This window comes from Salmo trutta, chromosome 20, assembly GCF_901001165.1.
Source record: "Salmo trutta chromosome 20, fSalTru1.1, whole genome shotgun sequence".
In the NCBI taxonomy this organism is placed as follows: domain Eukaryota; kingdom Metazoa; phylum Chordata; class Actinopteri; order Salmoniformes; family Salmonidae; genus Salmo; species Salmo trutta.
Genome location: NC_042976.1, coordinates 42237752 through 42259529, shown reverse-complemented (window position 1 = coordinate 42259529; position 21778 = coordinate 42237752). Strand labels below are relative to the sequence as shown.

Below are 21778 nucleotides of genomic sequence, written 5' to 3'. Positions count from 1 at the left end.
AACATTCAAACATCATTTACGACCAAAGCAAGTGTGTTTAGTGAGTCCGCCAGATCAGAGGCAGTAGGAATGACCAGGGATGTTTGGTTGATAAGTGGTGAAATTGACTATTTTCCTGTCCTGCTAAGCATTCAAAATGTAACGAGTACTTTTGGGTGTCAAGGAAGTAAAAAGTACAACATTTTCTTAAGGAATGTAGTGAAGTCAAAGTTGTCAAAAATTGAAATGGTAAAGTACAGATACCCCAAAAAACAACTTAAGTAAAAATACTTGGAAGTACTACTTAAGTACTTTACACCACTGGTCAAAGGTAGTGCACGATAAAGAGAATATGGTGCCATTTGGAATGCTGGCTGAGGCAGCAGTGAAGCAGGGCTGTTTAAGCAACAGTGCTGATGGAAACATGCTGGAGATGCCTTGGATCTCCCTCTGGCATGCTGGATAGGCATACAGACAGTGGGCTGTGTTTATGACAAGCCTGCCTCCCTGTCTGTTGGGTCCTGACGTCCACAGGGTTAGAACCATTTCGATTTATGAACTTGGGGGGGGGGGGGTTGACTACGTAGAACCAAACACCATACATGGTGTGCATGAATCAAGGAGCGAGGGCCAAAAAGTTCCCGTTGGTCTCTCGTTCTCCCTCTCGCTCTCGTTCTCTCTCACAGCGAGGCTGGCCTGTTTTGGTGCCCAGACTACCACTCAGTAACAGCATGAAGCGAACCCATGCACATGCGCAGATACTGTGTATGACTGTGTTAGAGCGAAGTCTTGAGTCTTGCTCATCTTAATATCTGCCGTGCTGTTCGTTGCAACGTAATTTAGCTGAGTCTACCTTTTTAATGGACTAAAGTGTAATGATGAGTCAAGTAATTTGATTTTGGACTCTCACAGACCTTGGCAGGAACATCGTCTCTGTGGTCGTCTTTAAGGAGATTATTCCAGTGTTTGCATATTCAGGGAATGTTCCTTGCATGTTTGCCAAGAACATCACAATATTGGGAGCTGCCTACGTAGAACCAAACACAGTACATGCTGGTAATGTTCAGGATGTGTCTAGTATTCATGGCTGAATTCCAAATGGCACCCTATTCCCTATGTAGTACAGTACTTTTTAAAAGGGCCCATAGCGCTCTGGTCAAAGGTAGTGCCCTCTATAGTGCACTAAATAGGAAAAAACGGTCTCATTTGGGATGCAGACCCCATCAGAGATGGTAGAGAAAGCAAGACACCCTACTCCCTTATTTTATTTTATTACACAGACCGGAACCGTGACCATTTCTTTCCAATGGTAACTGCCCGAGTTAATTTATCCACCATATTTTTATAGCATTGCTTTGTGCTCCAGATGGCAAGTCCATATGCGGATCAGGTGTACTCGTGACGTTCTGCTCCATAGCTTCTGGAAGTGTTCAGACAGTGGCTGCTGCTGCTGCTGCAGCACCTATATATGCTTGGCTGCCAATGTCATTAAGAACATAAACAGTTTTCCACAGATTCTTTGGTATGGGTTCTTCAGTATTTTAGGTTTCAGATATCCTGCGGTAGACTGCCAGACAGCTCATTTCCTGACGTAGGAGAGCTGTTGCTCTCTCCCAGAAGGTTATCTTTTTCTGAACGAGCAGAGACTCCCAAGAGACGCACAGGGAGTTTGTTAACATCAGCATGTTCCTCATTGTTTTTCTAAATCGCCATGACTGTGTCCCAAATGGCTCCCTATAGTCTACTACTTTTGACCATGGGCTATGGTCATAAGTAGTCCACTATATGGGGTGCCATTTGGGATGTATTTTAAGAGATCTACTCCAGCCTCTATATATAGTACTCCAGGAATCCATGTTGAGGTATTTATTTACATGACTGTGAAGGAAAGACCTTCACTTGGAGTAGACTCTCTTAATATAGCATATTTATCTGTGAAGCAAGTAATGTTATGTCTTTGACTGGAATGGAAAATGAACAGAAGGACAAACTCCCAATAAATAGCCTGCGCTGATTGGTGTTTGCACACACCCAACTGCTAATTCTCGTTGTTGGTTGTTTAATATCACACTGGCGGACTGACACAGGTGCACATGATGTTAGCTAATGAATGAATGTCTTTTTAACATGTGTCAGAAGTGTTTGGAGAGTCCTCCAAGCAAGGCGACGTTTTTGCTGCTAATGGTTTTTACTTGCTCTGCAGTTTTAAAATAAATGAAGTCATTTTTTTATCTGTTGTTTTAAGCCTTTTGACTGTTAGAGTAGGCCCAGCTCGCTCACGATGACCGTCAACTGGGGGAAAGTTAACTGTCGTTTGGTTCTCTTGGCTTAGTGTGCTGTTCAATGAATTACTCATGTTCCTGTTCTGTAAAAAGTAATCCTGCAAATGTTACATTTCAGCTAAGAAAAGTGCCAAGAGGACGGACCCTCCAAATGCAGTCGACGCCAAGAAGCCATCGGCCCCTGTGTTTCTCAGAGGTCTGAAGGATCTAAAAGTCATGGACGGTAGCCAAGTCATCATGACCGTGGAGGTCACTGGTAAGAGAAGGCCTCTCGGGTCGTATTCATTAGGCACCAAACGGAAGAAAACAGACAAACAGGAGAGGGACTACCTGGACAAGTCCAATAAGAAGTTTTTTTCCCTCTCTGTTAAAAAATAACCACTTTACTTTGAAAAACATTTTTGCCGTGGTGCACCCCAATGAATACAACCCTGGTGGGTGTCTCGTTTTAGCCCTCATTCCCATTAATCAGAATGGGAAAGTCAGCGTGTGTGTTTTCAGCGACTGTTTGCTTTAGACGCTGGTATTTCCTGCTTGGCCCCCCCAGAGATACTTGTTTGGTTTTCGGGTGTTTTCTGCATTTCCATTTCCTTCCAATGTGTGACCTGAGGGGATGGATTGACTCTGACTATTATCACTTATTATTATTATTATTACGTAATCTTCATTATCCTACCGAGGTTGTTCGCATGGGGGAGGAGTCGCTAGTAATACGTGGTATGATTTACATTATTCTAGACCTAGTCTTTTTAATGTAAATGGTGATGGAGCAGGAGGGTCTCTTGCTATATTTTCTTATGAAGATTTATGATAGCATTAAAGCACATGCATTTTATTTTGATCATGCCTATGTGAAAAACGCATACAATTATGCCAGACAATTGTATATCATTGAATGCGTTATGTAATACAACCCGTCATAACGGCCTGTTACTATAGGGCACAATTTAAAGTCATAGTTCACCCAAAGTTAGAAAATGATTTTAGTTTCCTTACTCAGTAAGCTGTCTGTGGACAAGGTGAGACTGAAATCCATGCTTTGGTTTTGTTTACCTGTCCACTGTCTCCAAATGCTTACTTTTTTGCATTTTTGTCCAAAAACCAATGCAAGTCAATATTCCATATTAGTATTTTTCGTGTTTCCTATCAAAATCAGGGTTGGGGTCAATTCTTAATTTTAGAATTCAATCCATTAATTGAAATGTGAATTTGAATTAGAGGAAGTAGAACCAATTCAAAGAAATTCGACTAACATATGAAACGTAAGTCTCATTCTTTTGGTAAATATTTTAGCCAAAAGCATCTCCCACCTCTTACTTAATCAATAAGGCCCGAGGGGTGTGGTATATGGCCAATATACCCCGGTTACGGGCTGTTCTTACGCATGATGCAACACGGACTGCCTGGACACAGCCTTTAGCCGTGGTATATTGTCCATATCACAAACCCACGAGGTGCCTTATTGCTATTATAAACTAGTTACCAACATAATTAGAAAAGTACAAATAAATGTTTTGTCATACCCGTGGTATACGGTCTGATATACAGTACCATGGCTGTCAGCCAATCAGAATTCAGGGCTTGAACCATCCAGTTTGTAATAAAGAAAAGATACCATTTCAAATATTAGTTTGATTATAACTCAATATTGAACAGTATTTTGTTTGAGATTTTGCTTTGAGATGTAAGGTCAAAGATGGTGGATAAATGAAGACATCCCATAAAGGCCATTTATCATCGTTTTTTGTTGTCAGAGTTCAGTTCTACTAAGTAAGGAATCATCCATTTTGAATGTTATATTGTATTTGTGCATCTTTGAGTGATGTTCTATCGATTTCCATGGGTGTTTTCATGTGTATCTGAGCTATTCGGCGTTCAAGCAGGCAGAAATACAGCCGGGAAATAATCCTGGGAATTGATAGAACATCGCTCTGAGATGCACAAATACGATCTAACATTCAAAATGGGTGAATCTTTCCTTTTAAAGGGGTGGCTCTCCCATAGGCAATAATTGATAGTAGCTGGGCTGGTCTTTGGTTCATTGACTCTATATGAACCAGAAAAAAAGTGTTAAAATAAACAATGCCATAATTTCATTGAATTAAATTATACTTTTAGTTCCAATTCTGCTTCCTGTAGTGTGTGGCCAATTGAATTGGAATGATAGACTAACTCGCAACTCCATTCTGAATTTACCTCAACCCTGGTCCAAATCATCTTAAAGTCACTATTGATCTACACAATCCATTTTAGACACTTTGAAATGATGTGGACATGAAACACGAGAATTTAATGTGACCTTTTATGGTCTTAGGGAATCCTCATCCAGAGATTGTGTGGCTCCACAATGGGAAGGAGATCCAGGAGTCGGAGGACTTCCACTTTGAGCGGAAGGGGAACCAATACAGTCTGTTCATCCAGGAAGTCTTCCCTGAGGACACTGGGAAATACACCTGTGAGGCATGGAACAAAGTAGGGGAGGTTCGCACTGAGGTCTCACTCACTGTACAAGGTAGGCTAGCAGCCTAGCTAACTCCACTTGAGAGAGCTCGGTGTGTCAGGTGAAATTGTATGTATTAAACTGTAGCAGATGTAGTTTATGCCTAGGTTTACAAAATTCGGTTAACTTTACCAGCATTTTCCAACACTGTTCATGCCAGAATGACCTGTTGGTCATATCCATGTCTGTCTTCCAGAGCCCCAGGACGGGGTCCAGCCCTGGTTCATCACAAAGCTCAAGCCCACCACCGCCTACCTGGGCCAGAATGTCCTGCTGTCCTGTGCCATCGCTGGGGACCCCTTCCCCCAGTGGAGCTGGATGAAGCAGGGCCAGGTGGTGACCACTGACCCGGACTATGAGATACTGCAGAAGGAGGATGTGATATCCCTGCTCATTAGACGAGTCCGGTCCCACCACGCCGGGGACTACGAGATCAGCCTGAGGTAGGCTTCTACATCCCAAATGGCACCCTATTCCCTATGAAGTGCACTACTTTTGACTAGATGACCAGGGATGCACTTCATAGGGAATAGGGTGCCATTTGGGACCTAGTGGAGTGGAGGACTCCTTATACAGTAGATTACTCACTTCTGTCGTCTGGAGAAGGGTCTGTTTTGGTTGGAACACAGTAACAATGTCATTTACAGTATAACGTACTATAAGATACTACTACTCGTCTACCTCTGACATCATATGGAACATTTGAATGTTTCACTTTACATCTGTTTTGTTGTGCTTTGATTGGTTATTATAATACATGGGGTTAGGGTTACATGTTGAAAAGTCACGTTTAGGTCATCTAAAACTGCCATCACTGAGACGCAAGCCCTCTTCTTGATGCTGTCCGTTTTTTAGAGGGATTTGTTCTGGAAGGACCAGTAACAGTCAATGAAAACACTCCCCTTCCCCAGGTTTCCATTCCTTTTCTCATCCTCTCTTCTAGGAACAAAGTGGGTGACTGCAGTTGTGTTGCCACTTTGGTGGTCAGTGAGGGTGCAGTGGTGTCCAGTGGAGAGCACCAAACGTATGTAACTAACTAGCCTACTGCTTCATTGTCGAGGTCCCTCAACCTGGGCTATTTTTGCCTTCCCTTCTCCCCCTCCCCAGACCCCAGTTTCAAATCCGCTTAATCCCTGAATATAACCAAATAAATAGTTTTACAGTACCTCCTCCAGCTGTGCCATTGTTCAAAGCGTGGGGGGGCTGGGGCCCCGTTCAGGGTGCATGCCCTTCTAAGGCTACTGAATTAATCTCTGATGTAACATGTTGAGTTGTGGTTCCCCCCCCAATTAACTAGTGGAGGCTGAGCCAGCCAGGGCTTTTAAACAACCCCTGTTTTTTTCCCTCTTCCACACCTCGCTCTCTCTGTGCTGCTGCAGCCCTGAGCCTTGTCAGCGTGTGGGAGGAGTGGACGGGACAGTGCGAGGCAGAGCACCACCAAGCAGCAGCTCCATTCCGCAGCAGGGGTCAGAAGAGCCAAGCACAGCCCGGGGACTCCTGAAGAGGCGCGTGGAGACCAAGGAGCACCGCGAGGACCAGATCCGCCTGCAGGAGGCTGAGCAGCGCGACTTCCGCACGGTGCTGGGCAGGAAAGTCACCACCAAGAGCGTCTCCGAGGAGGACCTGAAGGAGATCACGGCGGAACAGATGGACTTCAGGGGCCAGCTCCAGCCTAGAGGGGGCAAGCCCAAGACACTGTCTGAAGATGAGAGGAAGGTCAACGCTCCCACGCAGGTGGACTTTAGAGATGTCCTGGGGAAAAAAGGGGGCACCGCCGCCACCTCCCCGAAACCAGATACCGCTCCTACTGAGAAAGGAGAGCCTACAGATTTCAGATCGGTTCTGGCCAACAAGAAGAATGAGACGAGCTTGGAGAAGAATGGGGAGAGCCCTGCTCCAGAAGCAGCAACACCGAAAGCCCCTGCTGCCACTGAGAAGGAGAAGAACGCCATCAACTGCGTGGCAGGTGGGATTATTGATAAGAGTAACAACATTGGAAAGGAGCCTTCGTTCAGTCAGAAGCTGAGTGATATGAGCGTGATGGACGGGGCTTGCCTGAGGCTACATTGCCAAGTGACCTGTGACCCCCCAGCTACTATTACCTGGACTCTAGACGGGAAGGTCATCAAGCCCTCCAAGTTCATCAAGCTGTCCAACGAAGGTAAGTATGTGGCCCACTACTAGGCCGTCTGCGTCCCAAATGGCACCCTATTAGGTTTTTATAGTGGACTGCGTAGGAAATTTGAGACACATCCCATTTCATTCATGTGTTTGTGGAGGCTTGGATTCTAATATTATAAAGTAGTGATGTGGCTGAGTTTTTCCCCTCTTGCGCCGCTGCATTCGATATGGGATATGATGGAAACATATCCCTTTACATAGAGGGAGTCAATGTTATCATAGTGCGCGATATATGTTTTGTTCTGGGTGCTCGTAATTGTTTCCTTGTAGAAAGCCCCACATATTTACAAGGTGGTATAAATCAAATGTAGTGTAAGAATGGCTAAAGGATTCCCTTTTTCTGGGCTCCTGGGGGTCCCTGACACACCGACAACACAGACGTCGTTTTCGTCCCAAATGGCACCCTTTTCCCTAAATAGTGCACTACATAAGGTGTAATTTGGGACGCGTTCGTCCGTTATCACTGCTCTGTTATTTCAGGCAGGTTGATGCAGATGCCTGATACTCTGGCTATCTTGAAACAGTATTTGTCAGTCCAGTTAGTGCATTTGTATGGGGATAACAGTTAGTCCAGAGTTTAGGCAGGGGGTAAGGGTTGCTCTGGGCCCATAGCTTGACGGTAACAACAGCGAGTTGCCTGTCTGTTACTGTGTGCAACCGAATGACGCCCTGGACCAGAGCTATGGGTAAGGGCTAATTAACAAGACGATCAATGGGCAGCAGCACAGTAACATAACTAGGCACACTGCTCAACCACCAGCTGTTATGTCCTGTGAAACAGCCCCAGATCCCAACCATCACACAGCCAAGTCAGGGCCTCTTCTAATGAAATAATGGAATCATGTATAGGTGACCCCCCCCTCCCCCCCAGGTCATTTGTATTCTCCTTTTAGTGTCACTGTGGGTCATGTTGAAGAGTGCACGTTTTTCTCATTTACGTCCCACCATAACAAAGGTAGTATGTAAGTTATGTCCTCATGGAGCCATAGGGTAGTAATGGAGGCTACTCTGGCTATGGTTGTGTGTGTGTGTACTGGGGGCCACTGTGGCTATGGTTGTGTGTGTGTGTACTGGGGGCCACTGTGGCTATGGTTGTGTGTGTGTGTACTGGGGGCCACTGTGGCTATGGTTGTGTGTGTGTGTGCTGGGGGCCACTGTGGCTATGGTTGTGTGTGTGTGTGTACTGGGGGCCACTGTGGCTATGGTTGTGTGTGTGTGTGTGTACTGGGGGCCACTGTGGCTATGGTTGTGTGTGTGTGCGCGCACTGGGGGCCACTGTAGCTATGGTTGTGTGTGTGTACTGGGGGCCACTGTAGCTATGGTTGTGTGTGTGTGTGTGTACTGGGGGCCACTGTAGCTATGGTTGTGTGTGTGTGTACTGGGGGCCACTGTAGCTCTGGTTGTGTGTGTGTGTACTGGGGGCCACTTTAGCTATGGGTGTGTGTGTACACTGGGGGCCACTGTAGCTATGGCTGGGTGTGTGTGTACACTGGGACACTGGGGGCCACTGTAGCTATGGTTGGGTGTGTACACTGGGGGCCACTGTAGCTATGGCTGGGTGTGTGTACACTGGGGGCCACTGTAGCTATGGCTGGGTGTGTACACTGGGGGCCACTGTAGCTATGGCTGGGTGTGTACACTGGGGGCCACTGTGGCTATGGTTGTGTGGGTGTGTACACTGGGGGCCACTGTGGCTATGGTTGTGTGGGTGTGTACACTGGGGGCCACTGTGGCTATGGTTGTGTGTGTGTGTACTGGAGGCCACTGTGGCTATGGTTGTGTGTGTGTGTACTGGGGGCCACTGTGGCTATGGTTGTGTGTGTGTGTGTGTGTGTGTGTGTGTGTGTGTGTGTGTGTGTGTGTGTACTGGGGGCCACTGTGGCTATGGTTGTGTGTGTGTGTACTGGGGGCCACTGTGGCTATGGTTGTGTGTGTGTGTGTGTGTGTGTGTGTGTACTGGGGGCCACTGTAGCTATGGTTGTGTGTGTACTGGGGGCCACTGTAGCTATGGTTGTGTGTGTGTACTGGGGGCCACTGCAGCTATGGTTGTGTGTGTACTGGGGGCCACTGTAGCTACGGGTGTGTGTGTACACTGGGGGCCACTGTAGCTATGGCTGGGTGTGTACACTGGGGGCCACTGTAGCTATGGCTGGGTGTGTACACTGGGGGCCACTGTAGCTATGGCTGGGTGTGTACACTGGGGGCCACTGGGGCTGGGTGTGTGAACACTGAGGGCCGCTGGGTGTGTGTACACTGAGGGCCACTGTGGATGTGATTGTGTACTGGGGGACCCTTTGGCTGTGGTTGTCTGTCTGTGTCCTGGGAGCCACAGTGACAAAGTTTTTCTGTGTGTACTGGGGCTACTCTAGCTAAGGTCCTCTGTGTGTGTGTGTGTGTGTGTGTGTGTGTGTGTGTGTGTGTGTGTGTGTGTGTGTGTGTGTGTCTTTTTCCTGCAGGAGGCCAGTGCTCCCTGACCATCGACAAGGCTCTGCCCGAGGACGAGGGCCAGTACAAGTGCCGGGTGGAGAACTCGGCCGGTAAAGCAGAGTGTTCCTGCATGGTGCTGGTGGATGGTGAGTTGTTCCAGGCTGCCGTGTCCCACTTCCATGAGTCCCCCTTGGCCTCCCGGCTGCCCCGGCATCACCCTAGGCACTTCCTGCAATTACAGCAGCCAGATTAGCCGAGCTGGAGTCCCTGTTCCAGGCTCCCACTGCACGTCTGCCTTTCCCAGCCCCCCAGCACTCACTAACAGGCTTGGATCGAAACATTAGGCAGGGACGCACAGTTCAATCCTAGTTTTAGATTAATTCGCAATACGCATTTGTTGAACTGTCACATACTTCTACTACTGTTGCCGTCAATACAAAAATATGAGATTATGAAACGTAATTTAGGGAAAGGGGGATACCTAGTCAGTTGGACAACTGAATGCCTTCAACTGAAATGTGTCTTCCGCATTTAACCCAGCTGAATCAGAGAGGTGCGGGGAGGCTGCCATTTAGCAAAGTGAGTCGAGATAAAATATGTTTTGCAGGAGAGACAAAGATGGGTACAGGGGCATATCTCAATGATCCAGTTCACTTTAAATGGTCCATTGGGAATCATTACATTTTTAACATGACTGGTTAATTTCATGTATGGTTCACGGTCCATACGGTCTATACACACCATTATATTCCGGGCTCTGACATTGCTCGTTAAATTTCTTAATTTCTTTTTGGATTATGTGTATTATTTTGTATTACTGCACTGTTGGTGCTAGGAAAACAAGCGACCAATAAACTTTGATTTGATTTCTGTAAAGTACTGTATGAGTCCATGGTTAGTTTTTTGTTACTGATACAATTCGTAGGGATTATTTTTAGCGTTAAAGAAATGGAAATAATAATGTGTGGGAATAAGTGACCTGAAACATGTTTCGTTTTCCTCTCCCGTAGATCCTACAGACACAAACTCAACAGCAGCTGACAAGAAGAGCAAGAAGCCATCCATCCCTACCTCCGAGAGTGAGTTTCCAAAATATGCTTATTTCCCAAAAAGGAGCGGCATGGGATCTGCCTTTCCCACTGCTGCAGCCTGTCTGCCTCCTCGAGCTCGGGCACTTTTTATAGCATGTGAACAAAAAAATATATAGATTGTTCTTACCCTGTAATCGGCTTGCAGTATGTAGAGAACAAAGGACAGAAATAACATGTCAATAGCGATCAGGAAATGTTTTATCTGAAGTAAGTTCGATTTACACGACTAGAAAAGATGACTAAGAAGATGTGCTTATCTTAATAGTACTCTTAATCTTTCCAAGCTGGAGGAATGCATAGGTAGTTCGACAGAGTTCTGTGCTATACCCCTGCACATTCTTTTCCATATGATTTAATGATGTAAGGTATTGGCCTGTAAAGAACCCAGCTGAATCCTCCTGAATCAGGCACGCAAATCTTCCTTCACATAAAAGGCTTTGGATCAGGCACGCTTAGGGCTGAGCATGAAGCATGTCCGTTTAGCCCTCCAGCCTGGATGGTTCCTTCCAGGGGTCAGAGGCCACTACGACACCCCTCTCCTCTGTGATGTTTGACAGAGCTAATTGACTGCTGTTTGTCTTTAAGCCCGGGACACTCGCTGGCACTTAAAACAAGCCCAAGGAGGGAGGGAGAGGAAAAGGCAAGGGGGAAAGAGAGGAGAGGGAGGAAGAGAGAGCGAGAGACCCTTTGCATGGCTGCCCCGCTTACTCAGCCTCCTCTCCTGAACTTCCATGTAAGGCTCGCGTCTGCCTGTTCCTCAGCCATCTCTTGATTCAGCCAGACGCACATGCTCCGGCCTTTTTTTCCAATACTTGGAGGTCCTGCAGAAAATCTGCCAGCTTTGGGATACGCTTTTGTCCTGCTGGAATGTGGCCTGACCCAAACAAGCTACAAAACAGAGCTGTAGGATAGTTTGGAGCAGTTAAATAAAAGCAGGAGGCCGAGACCTGACACAAGAGCCCCAGATTTATTAAGGATAATCTCTTTTGATGTTGAATTCCCAAGTAAGGTAGATTTGAAACAAGTAAAATGTTTTCAAGTCTGGCGTTGGGGTATAATTCTGTTTTTAGAATGATTAATTCACTACAATGTTCCGATAGTGTATTGGATGTCATGTGAAGCTATAACCCTGATTGTGATAGTTGGTGTCAGTGCTTATACTGTAGTTCTTACATATTTTGTTATTTTACATGGTACTAGAAAGCTTATTGTAGCCAAATGTAACGTTAGTTTTATAGCTTCATTCTGTAGCTAGAGGACTCCTGATATCCGCAGGAGTGATAAGTAGAATTCTTTTGTCTTTATTTGTTGTTGTCTAGTACTGTCTTTTTGCTAGCTAGGGCCATCTACTTTAAGTGCTGCCTGTTTTCCCAGTGGCTTACTTGGTGTGTGAACCGCTGACTGCTCATCATTTCCAGGTAGTTGTTGACACATCAACCAGGATCAAGGGGCTTGTTTTGCTCCCCTCCTAAAGAAAACTGCCTGACAACCTGCCTGCTCGACCCCATCTCCTCCCTTCTGGAGACCTCCTCACTTCCCTCATCAACTTATCCCTGACCACTGGCTGCATCCCCTCTGACTTCAAAATGGCTCGAGTTGCGCCCCTCCTCAAGAAACCTTGACTCATCTGGCGTCAAAAACTACAGACCTGTATCCCTCCTCTCTTTTCTTTCCAAAACACTTGAGCGTGCTATCTTTGATCAACTTTCTCATCTCTCTCAAAGATCTTCTTGACCCTAACCAGTCAGGCTTGAAGACTGGTCATCCAACCGAGACTGCTCTTCTCTGTGTCAGAGGTTTTCCACACTGCCAAAGCTGACTCTCTCGCCTCTGTTCTCATCCTCCTAGATCTATCTGCTGCCTTCGACGCCATGAAGCATCAGATCCTCCTCTCCACCCTCTCGGGGCTGGGCGTCTCAGGCTATTTACACTCTTGGATTGCATCCGACCTGGCAGGCCGCTCCTACCAGGTGACGTGGAGTTGATCAGTGTCTGCACCGCGTACTCTCACTACTGGTGTCCCCCGGGGCTCGGTTCTAGGCCCTCTCCTCTTCTCCCTATACACCAAGTCACTCTGCTCCACCATATCCTCACATTGTCTCTCGGATGATGCTCAAATACTTTTCTCTTTCACCCCTTCTGACACCCAGGTGGCAACACGCATCTCTGCGTGCCTGGCAGATATCTCAACTTGGATGTCGGCCCACCACCTCAAGCTCAACCTCGAAGGAACTGCTATTCCTCCTGGGGAAGGCCTGCCTGCTCAGAGTCGCCTTCCCAGAGTGACCCAGGACAACATCCTGTCGTTCTCTGCGAACATCAAAGCAGTGACCCGCTCTTGCAGGTTCATGCTCTACAACATCTGTAGAGTACGACCCTACTTCACACAGGAAGCGGCACATGTCCTAATCCAGGAACTTGTCCTTTCCTGTCTGGACTATTGCAACTGGCTGTTGGCTGGGCTCTCCACTTGTGCCATTAAACTCTTGAAACTTATCCAGAATGCAGCAGCCCGTCTAGTTTTCAACCTTCCCAAGTTCTCTCAGGTCACCCTGCTCCTCCGCACCCTCCACTGGCTTCCAGTCAAATCTTGCATCCACTACAAGATCATGGTGCTTACCTACGGAACAGCAAGTGGATCTGCCCCTTCCTACCTTCAGGCGATGCTCAAACCCTACACCCCAACCCGACCACTCTGTTCTGCCACCTCAGGTCTCATGCCCCCCCCCCCCTACGGGAGGGCAGCTCCCGCTCAGCCCAGACCAAGCTCTTCTCTGTCCTGGCACCCCAATGGTGGAACCAGCTTCACCTGAAGCTAGGATAGCAGAGTCCCTGCCCATCATTCCCGAAAATGTCTGAAACCCAAACAGTATCTTAAATAATTCTCAACACTTAACTAGCACTTGCACTTGACCCCACCCCTCCTTCTAGCTCCGACTCTACTGATAGCTACGTTGAGGAACAATGTACTTTCTATGCCTGTGATATGTGGTTGTCCTACCTAGCGATCTTAAGATGAATGCACTAACTGTGAGTCGCTCTGGATAAGTGTCTGCTACATGACAAAAATGTAAATGTTTTGATTCAGATTCTCATCCAGATGCATGGACGTATTACTTCCAAGTGCTTTATAGAGTGGGCTATTGATGGCATTAGCCATGTTATGGTTTTCCTAAAGCAGTCCCTGTTGCTCGTGCTTGTGTGTTATCTAATTACAGTCACAGAGCGTGGTGAGCCATGGGAAATGCGTCAGTGGCGTAGTGCTATGAAAACAAGCAGCTTTTTCATCCCCGCTGGAAAACTCTAACCCCTGCACATTTATTTAACTTGCGCTCTGGGGCACAGTCCAGCACTGCAGGGTCCTGGAGAGCTCAGAATGCACTGTCCCATCGGGACACTCAACCGCTCCTTTACCTCATATCAAACTGCTTTCATCTGTGCCTCTACTCCTTTTGACAGCCCGTAACAATGCTGGACAAGTGAGATGTAATGTTCTCCCTCTGTTATGACGGAGAGTGTGCTCATCAGGTAATTCAATGGTTTTGGAGAGGCTGTTTCTCTAGATTCCATGTGGGGGGGGGAAATAAAAAACTGATTGTGATACAGGCCTGTGCAATGCAATGTCTCCATATTGTCTAAACACAATGAAAATAGAGAGAACTGACTCCAAGCCTGTGAGAAGGAACCAGATCAGGGCTGCACATCCCTCTGTGGAAGGGTTAAGGCCGGACTTGTTTTGACAGCTTCAACACATCTCCGGCTGGGTAACATGGCGCAACTGCTCTGCAGCTCACATATGGACCATGAACCTTCAAGGCTTGATATCCTGGGTGCTGGCATAAGAACAGTTAAGTAGCAAGTAGCTGAGAATTCTCCACTTCACGATATGTACATCACATCTCAATGGATTGTATCGTGGACTTCTCAGCTGAATGCGTCCACATGTTTTCCATCCGAAACAGTTCGGAACTGTTCATGACTACATTTTATGATGTTTTGGTCTTCGCCAAGGTTTTTTTTTTTTGGGCTGCTCATGCACAAATTTAACGTGGGCAGCCAAAGTCTATGCCCCTTCGGTGATTGGTCAACAGTAGGGATTATTCAACAGTAAGTCATTCAACGAGAGACTAATTGTTTTCATGCACATTTTTTCACTTGAGCAAAACTGCACCAAACATCTTAGTTGGGTGTAAATTTGTGAGACTAAGATCACCTTGACCCCAAAAAATGTATGAGATTTCTTGAGTTACTTTTGGTCATGTAGTGTATGTGGACACCTGCTTGTTGAACATCTCATTCCAAAATCATGGGCATTAATATGGAGTTGGTCCCCCATTTGCTGCCATAACAGCCTCCACTCTTCTGGGAAGGCTTTTCATTAGTGAGGGGTATGCAATTCCAGTCCTCGAGGGCCTGATTGGTGTCAGTTTTGCATCAGCCCCAGCTAACACACCTGACTCCAATAATCACCTAATCATGATCTTCAGTTTAGAATGCAATTTGATTAATTAGTTGTGTTTGCTAGGGATGGAGAAAATGTTGACACAAATCAGGCCCCAGAGGACTGGAGTTGTGCACCCCTGCACTAGATGTTGGAACATTGCTTCGGGGACCATTCCATTCAATCACACAGCAATTGTGAGGTCGGGCACTGATGGTGGGTGATTAGGCCTGGCTTGCAGTCGGCATTCCAATTCATCCCAAAGGTGTTCGATGGGGTTGAGGTTCAGTACCCTGTGCAGGCCAGTCAAGTTCTTCCAAACCAATCTTGACAAACCATGGATCTTTGTGCGCAGGGGTATTGTCATGCTGAAACAGGAAAGGGCCTTCCCCAAACTGTTGCCACAAAGTTGGAAGCACAGAGTTGTCTAGAATGTCATTGTATGCTGTAGCATTAACTAGTCCCTTCATTGGAACTAAAAGGCCTAGCCCGAACCATGGAAAAACAGCTCCAGACAATTATTCCTCCTCCACCAAACTTTACAGTTGGTACTATGCATTGGGGCATGTAGCGTTCTCCTGGCATCCGCCAAACCCAGATTCGTTTGTTGGACTGCCAGATGGGGAAGCGTGATTCATCACTCCAGAGAACGCCTTTCCACTGCTCCAGAGTCCAATGGTGGCAAGCGTTACACCACTCCACCTGACGCTTGGCATTACGCATGGTGATCTTAGGCTTGTGTGTGGCTGCTCTGCCATGGAAACCCATTTCATGAAGCTCCCGATGAACAGTTCTGGTGCTGAAGTTGCTTCCAGAGGCAGTTTGGAACTCGGTAGTGAGTGTTGCAACTGAGGACAGGTTCGATTTTTTATTTTATTTTTACACACTATGGGCTTCAGCACTCAGCGGTCACGTTCTGTGAGCTTGTGTGGCCTACCACTTCGCGGCTGAGCCGTTGTTGCTCCTAAACGTTTCCACTTCACAATAACAGTACTTACAGTTGACCGGGGAAGCTCTAGCAGGGCAGAAATGTTAACAACTGACTTGTTGGAAAGATGGCATCCTATGATGATGCCATATTGAAAGTCACTGAGCTCCTCAGTAAGGCCATTCTACTGCTAATGTTTGTCTATGGAGATTGCATGGCTGTGTGCTTGATTTTATATGCTTGTCAAATCAAATTTTATTGGTCACATACACATGGTTAGCAAATGTTACTGCGAGTGTAGCGAAATGCTTATGCTTCTAGATCTGACAGTGCAGCAGTATCTAACAATTCCATAACAAAACCTAATACACACAATCTAGTAAAGGAATGGGATGAGAATATATAAGTATAAAATATATGGATGAGCAGTCGTGCTAGTCCTGGCTGTTTAACAATCTGATGGCCTTGAGATAGAAGCTGTTTTTCAATCTCTGTTCCAGCTTTGATGCACCTGTACTGACCTCGCCTTCTGGATGGAAGCGTGGTGAACAGGTAGTGGCTCGGGTTGTTATTGTCCTTGATCTTTTTGGCCTTAATGTGACATCGGATGTTGTGGGTGTCCTGGAGGGCAGGTAGTTTGCCCCCGGTGATGCGTTGTGCAGGCCACATCCCCCTCTGGAGAGCCTTGCGGTTGTGGGCGGTGCAGTTGCCGTACCAGGCGGTGATAGAGCCCAACAGGATGCTCTCAATTGCATCTGTAAAATTGAGGGTTTTAGGTGACAAGACAAAATTCTTCAGCTTCCTGAGGTTGAAGAGGCGCTGTTGCGCCTTCTACACCACACTGTCTGTGTGGGTGGACCATTTTCAGTTTGTCCGTGATGTGTACATTGAGCAGTGTATCATTTTTATGGCGCTGGTGTGATCCTTTTGCTATCAAAGTCGATTCTTTCCTGAAACATCTGTTCCATTTATCTTGCGCTTTGATTTGTTACGTGTGAATGTCCACTGTCTCGTCACATGGCTGGCTGTTTTTCAAGGATACATGAAAAAGCAGTTTGGTTGAACTGTAGATGGGTGGCTGAACTAGCTAGCTTATATGGTTATAACGGAAAGGTTGCAAGATCAAATCCCCGAGCTGACAACGTAAAAATCTGTTGTTCTGCCCCTGAACAAGGCAGTTAACCCACTGTTCCTAGGCCGTCATTGAAAATAAGAATTTGTTCTTAACTGACTTGCCTAGTTAAATAAAGGTAAAATGAAAAAAATAATAATAATACAAAAAATCCAGGTAGCAGATAATGGATATTTATGTAGTTGGTGCTGTATATTAACTAATATACATGGGTTCAAACTTAAATTCTTAGTTAGTTTACAGTTGTACAATTTATGCTCCCTGCATACAAAAACCACAGACTGCCAGAAAGCCAAGAATGAAAGATTTGTAATTCCTATGACTCACATATTGCCTGTAGCCTACTGTACATGGTAAGCTGTGGCACATAACCTTTTAGTATGAAAACTGACTGAAGATTTTTCTACAATATTTACAACATTGTAATTGTCAATCTTCATAGAATAAAATCTAATTTCATAAATTACATGTGGAAATGCATGAGTGAATATTAGGAAACAAGCAGCAGATGAAATTAAGCAAATGTAGTGTATTACAGTGCATTCAGAAAGTATTCAGACCCCTTCACTATCCACATTTTGTTACATTACAGCCGTATTCTAAAATCAATCTACATACAATACCCTATAATGACAAAGCAAAAACAGGTTTATTTTTTGGGCAAAAGAAACAACTGAAATATCATATACATAAGTATTCAGACCTTTTACTCAGTACTTTGTTGAAGCAACGATTACAGCCTCGAGTCTTCTTGGGTATGACGCTACAAGCTTGACACACCTCTTCTCTGCAGATCCGCTCAAGCTCTGTCAGGTTGGATGAGGATCATCGCTGCACAGCTATTTTTTTTTTTAGGTCTCTCCGAAGATGTTTGATTGGGTTCAAGTCTCGGCCCTGGTTGGGCCACTCAAGAACATTCAGAGTCTTGGACCGAAGCCACTCCTGCGTTGTCTTGGCTGTGTGCTTAGGATTGTTGTCCTGTTGGAAGGTGAACCTTCGCCCTGGACTTCTGATTCCCATCTTTAAATCCCCCACAGAAACACAAATTAAACCAAATCGGATCTAATTAACAAAAAACAAGATATAGGCTCCGAACTCTGTACAGTCAATACCTTTAAAAATAAGACGAGGACAAATGTTCATAAATCAAATTCTATTCTTTGTGTGAAATACAAAATAAATTCTATAAAATAAGAGAATTAAGTAAAACCACAAACTCAACTGTGGACTTTGAAGCCAGGTCCACTGTTTTTTCATTGTTTCCCTCTAATCAGTGACTGATTTTAGACCTGGGACACCAGGTGGCTGCAATGGATTCAGGTAGAACAGCGAACCAGAATGATCTGGACCTCGTAGGGTCAGAGTTCAATACCCCTGATCTATAGTAGGACAGCATCAGCAGTTGGCTACCAACAGCTGGCAGACGTGTTTACATTTGCTTAGTTTGATCAATTTTATTTAGGTGGAAAACGTGAGCTAAATGCTAGCTAATGTTAGCATAGAGATAGAAAGCTAGCTCTTTTGACTTTCACTTACCCGGTTGACTTCCATGCTCACGGAAGCCCATGATAATGCTCCTCGGTCTCTGCTGGTGCTGCTGGACTATAGATAGATAGTACATGCCTATGGGAAAGAGTAGTTACAGTATAGAGCAAGGTCAAGGTGTTTGTTGGGCTGCGCATTGCGGTAATTCTATACATTTTTATATACAGCCTGCCGAGTGCGGGCTAATCTGAAATGTGACTCTGGCATTTCGGAGAAGCCCCAGAGCCATGCTTTTTTTTGGAGGGGTGGATTTTGTTCCTTAGACGCTACATTGATTGTAGGGACAGCATCCACTTTGCTTCAGCAAGAAATTACTGCTCAATCTTTCCATTGTTGATTGCCATGGAAATTCTCGAGGATGAAATGTGCCCCGCAGATTGACGAGTAAGCGCACAATTCCTCATTAGCTAAATTTCTGTCCAATTGGCGACAAATTGAGACGAATATACCAAAATCTGCATACTTTTCCCCACCAGACATTTCCATGAAATTGCAGATAAAAGGCTGCGTGATATAGTGCACAAAAATAGCTTGTTGCGTTATATAAATCATTTGTAGACTGCAAATTGACCGCAAGAATCCCAAACAGATATAATATTTTAAATAAGTAAATTATGCGTGGGAGTACCTTGGGACAGATTCCCCAAATTAAATACAATTCCTGGTGTTTTTATTTCCAAAATAATAAAAAAAAAATCAATTTGGGGGGCCAAATAAAAACCACTCGCGGGCCAAATTCAGCCCACGGGCTGCCAGTTGGGGAACCTTGACCTACATGAGTTTATTTTGGACAAAAGAGCAAGATGATTTTTGTTTGTCAAACGGCAGCCATGCATCGACTGTCACCAGAATAAGACCCTCAATATTTATTGGCGCATCAAGCTCATCACCTTGCACTTTCACCACCCTGTGAAGTTCACAATTTATTTAATCTGTAGCCGCAAATAGTGGGAGGACCACACGTCATCGCGTGACTCCAAGTTTACTTCAATATGGTTATTATATATCAATATTTGAGCATAAGTGTTTTCACCGATATTTCTCACATTTATTTTAAAGACCCAAAGATCCCTGTATGTATGTATGTATGTATGTATGTATGTATGTATGTATGTATGTATGTATGTATGTATGTATGTATGTATGTATGTATGTATGTATGTATGTATGTATGTATGTTATTTAATCTTTTTTTTATTACCCCTTTTTCTCCCCAATTTCGTGATGTTAATTTGGAAGTTAGTGTTGTCCCTTCACTGCAACTCCCATACGGACTCGGGAGAGGCGAAGGTCGCGAGCAATACATCCTCTGAAACACGACTCTGCCAAGCCGTACAACTGGCAACCGCCACAGGAGTTGCAAGAGCGCAATGGGACAAGGTCATCCCGGCCGGCCAAACCCTACCCTAACCCAGACGACACTGGGCCAATTGTGCACCGCTGTATGGAACTCCCGGTAGCGGCTGGCTGCAACACTGCCCGGGATCGAACCAAGATCTGTAGTGACGCCTCTAGCAGTGCGATCCAGTGCCTTACACGGAACCCAAACCGGCTGCGCGCATCCGCCATCGTGCGCAAATTTATTTTGTCCCCCCACACCAAACGCGATCACGACACGCTGGTTAAAATATCAAAACAAACTCTGAACCAATTATATTCATTTGGGGACAGGTCGAAAAGCATTAAACATTTATGGCAATTTAGCTAGTTAGCTTGCACTTGCCTGCTAATTTGTCCTATTTAGCTAGCTTGCTGTTGCTAGCTAATTTGTCCTGGGATAGAAATATTGAGTTGTTATTTTACCTGAAATGCACAAGGTCCTCTACTCCGCCAATTCATCCACACATAAAATGGTCAACCAAATCGTTTCTAGTCATCTCTCTTCCTTCCAGGCTTTTTCTTCTCTTGACTTTATATTGCGATTGGCAACTTTCATAAATTAGGTGCATTACCGCCACTGACCTTGTTCGTCTTTCAGTCACCCACGCGGGTATAACCAATGAGGAGATGGCACGTGAGTACCTTCTTCTATAAACCAATGAGGAGATGGGAGAGGCAGGACTTGCAGCGCGATCTGTGTCAGAAATAGAACTGATTTCTATTTTAGCCCTTGGCAACACAGACGCTCGTTGGTGCGCGCGAGCAGTGTGGGTGCAATAATTGAATAACATACATTTCTAAATTTACTTTGCAACGCATGCGACACGAGCGGTGTGGTCAGGCCCTGAGCATATTTTGTTTTGCCGTAATTTTGAACATTTATCGAAAAATATTCTGTTTCAATCAGGCCAGTAATTACTTTTTTTTATCCAACGTACTTCACTATCATAAAAAGTTTGAATGGAATCATGTTTACACAACATTTATCCCACTTTTTTCATTCATCGTGTGATGCTGATCACGGGGCGTTGTGGGATTTATTTCCTGACGATAGAGCTGACTTAAAGAACTTCTAACCCAACTTCAACCTTATGTTATAACAATTGATTTAAGAGTTTGTAATTTGGGAATGTTTTCTATGGATGCTCGAAAGTTACTGTTATGTGTTTCTGGCATTGACAAATAAGTGCTACACAGCGTTTAACCACTAGCGGTGCGTGGGTAAAATCACTGTGGAAACCAAGCCAGGGAAAATGTACAACCTGTGTTGTGATAATTGCGTTGTTTGCTCTATAACCTGTTAGTTCATATGCCTTGCGACAGTGATACAGAGATGTATAAGGCCGAGACAATAACAAAACCGGAGAGCAACCTCTGTCCGGTGAAGTCCACAAAGCATATTGCATGTAACAAACCGTTATATGACCTACAATATGGTGAAGCAAGTTAATGTTTCCGACATTTTCAGACTACTAAACAACTATTGATTTAGAACCACAGAGTTACCGCAAGTCGCAAAGGAAACAGGAGCTGCCTCCGCTACTCCAGCACCATTTCAACATCATCAAATCACCTATGCTTAGTCTAATACAGTGACAAGTAAAATATACATAAAACAATTTAGTCCAATCATTGTAAACTAAATATGTGGCTGTCCATGGTTCTCATTTCTCTCTCTGTGTGTGTGCGTGCGTTCGTGCAAGTAGAAAAAAAGTCTAAAATGCTTGCTCACTAGCCTAAATTCCTTTCATGGGCAACGATGTGCCAAGCCAGCTAGTTAACATTAGCCTACTACATCTAGCTACATATTGAACTTCCATCCTCTCAAGCCAAGGGCACAATGTATGAATTAATGGTTGGATCAGAATCGCAGTTAATCATTGGCCAGTGTG

General features: G+C 45.3%; 1 protein-coding gene across 4 annotated transcripts in view; it reads left to right on the top strand.

Moving 5' to 3' along the window:
* The window catches only part of LOC115156095 (myosin light chain kinase, smooth muscle), a 92130-nt gene that overhangs the window by 52908 nt on the left and 17444 nt on the right, over positions 1-21778 (top strand). For all 4 annotated transcript variants that reach the window (XM_029703393.1, XM_029703394.1, XM_029703392.1 and 1 more), the window contains 7 exons: positions 2380-2517; positions 4576-4773; positions 4958-5204; positions 5705-5785; positions 6141-6922; positions 9399-9515; positions 10380-10448. In XM_029703393.1, coding sequence (XP_029559253.1) covers positions 2380-2517; positions 4576-4773; positions 4958-5204; positions 5705-5785; positions 6141-6922; positions 9399-9515; positions 10380-10448 — 1632 coding nt within the window. The remainder of the gene's footprint in view (positions 1-2379; positions 2518-4575; positions 4774-4957; positions 5205-5704; positions 5786-6140; positions 6923-9398; positions 9516-10379; positions 10449-21778) is intronic.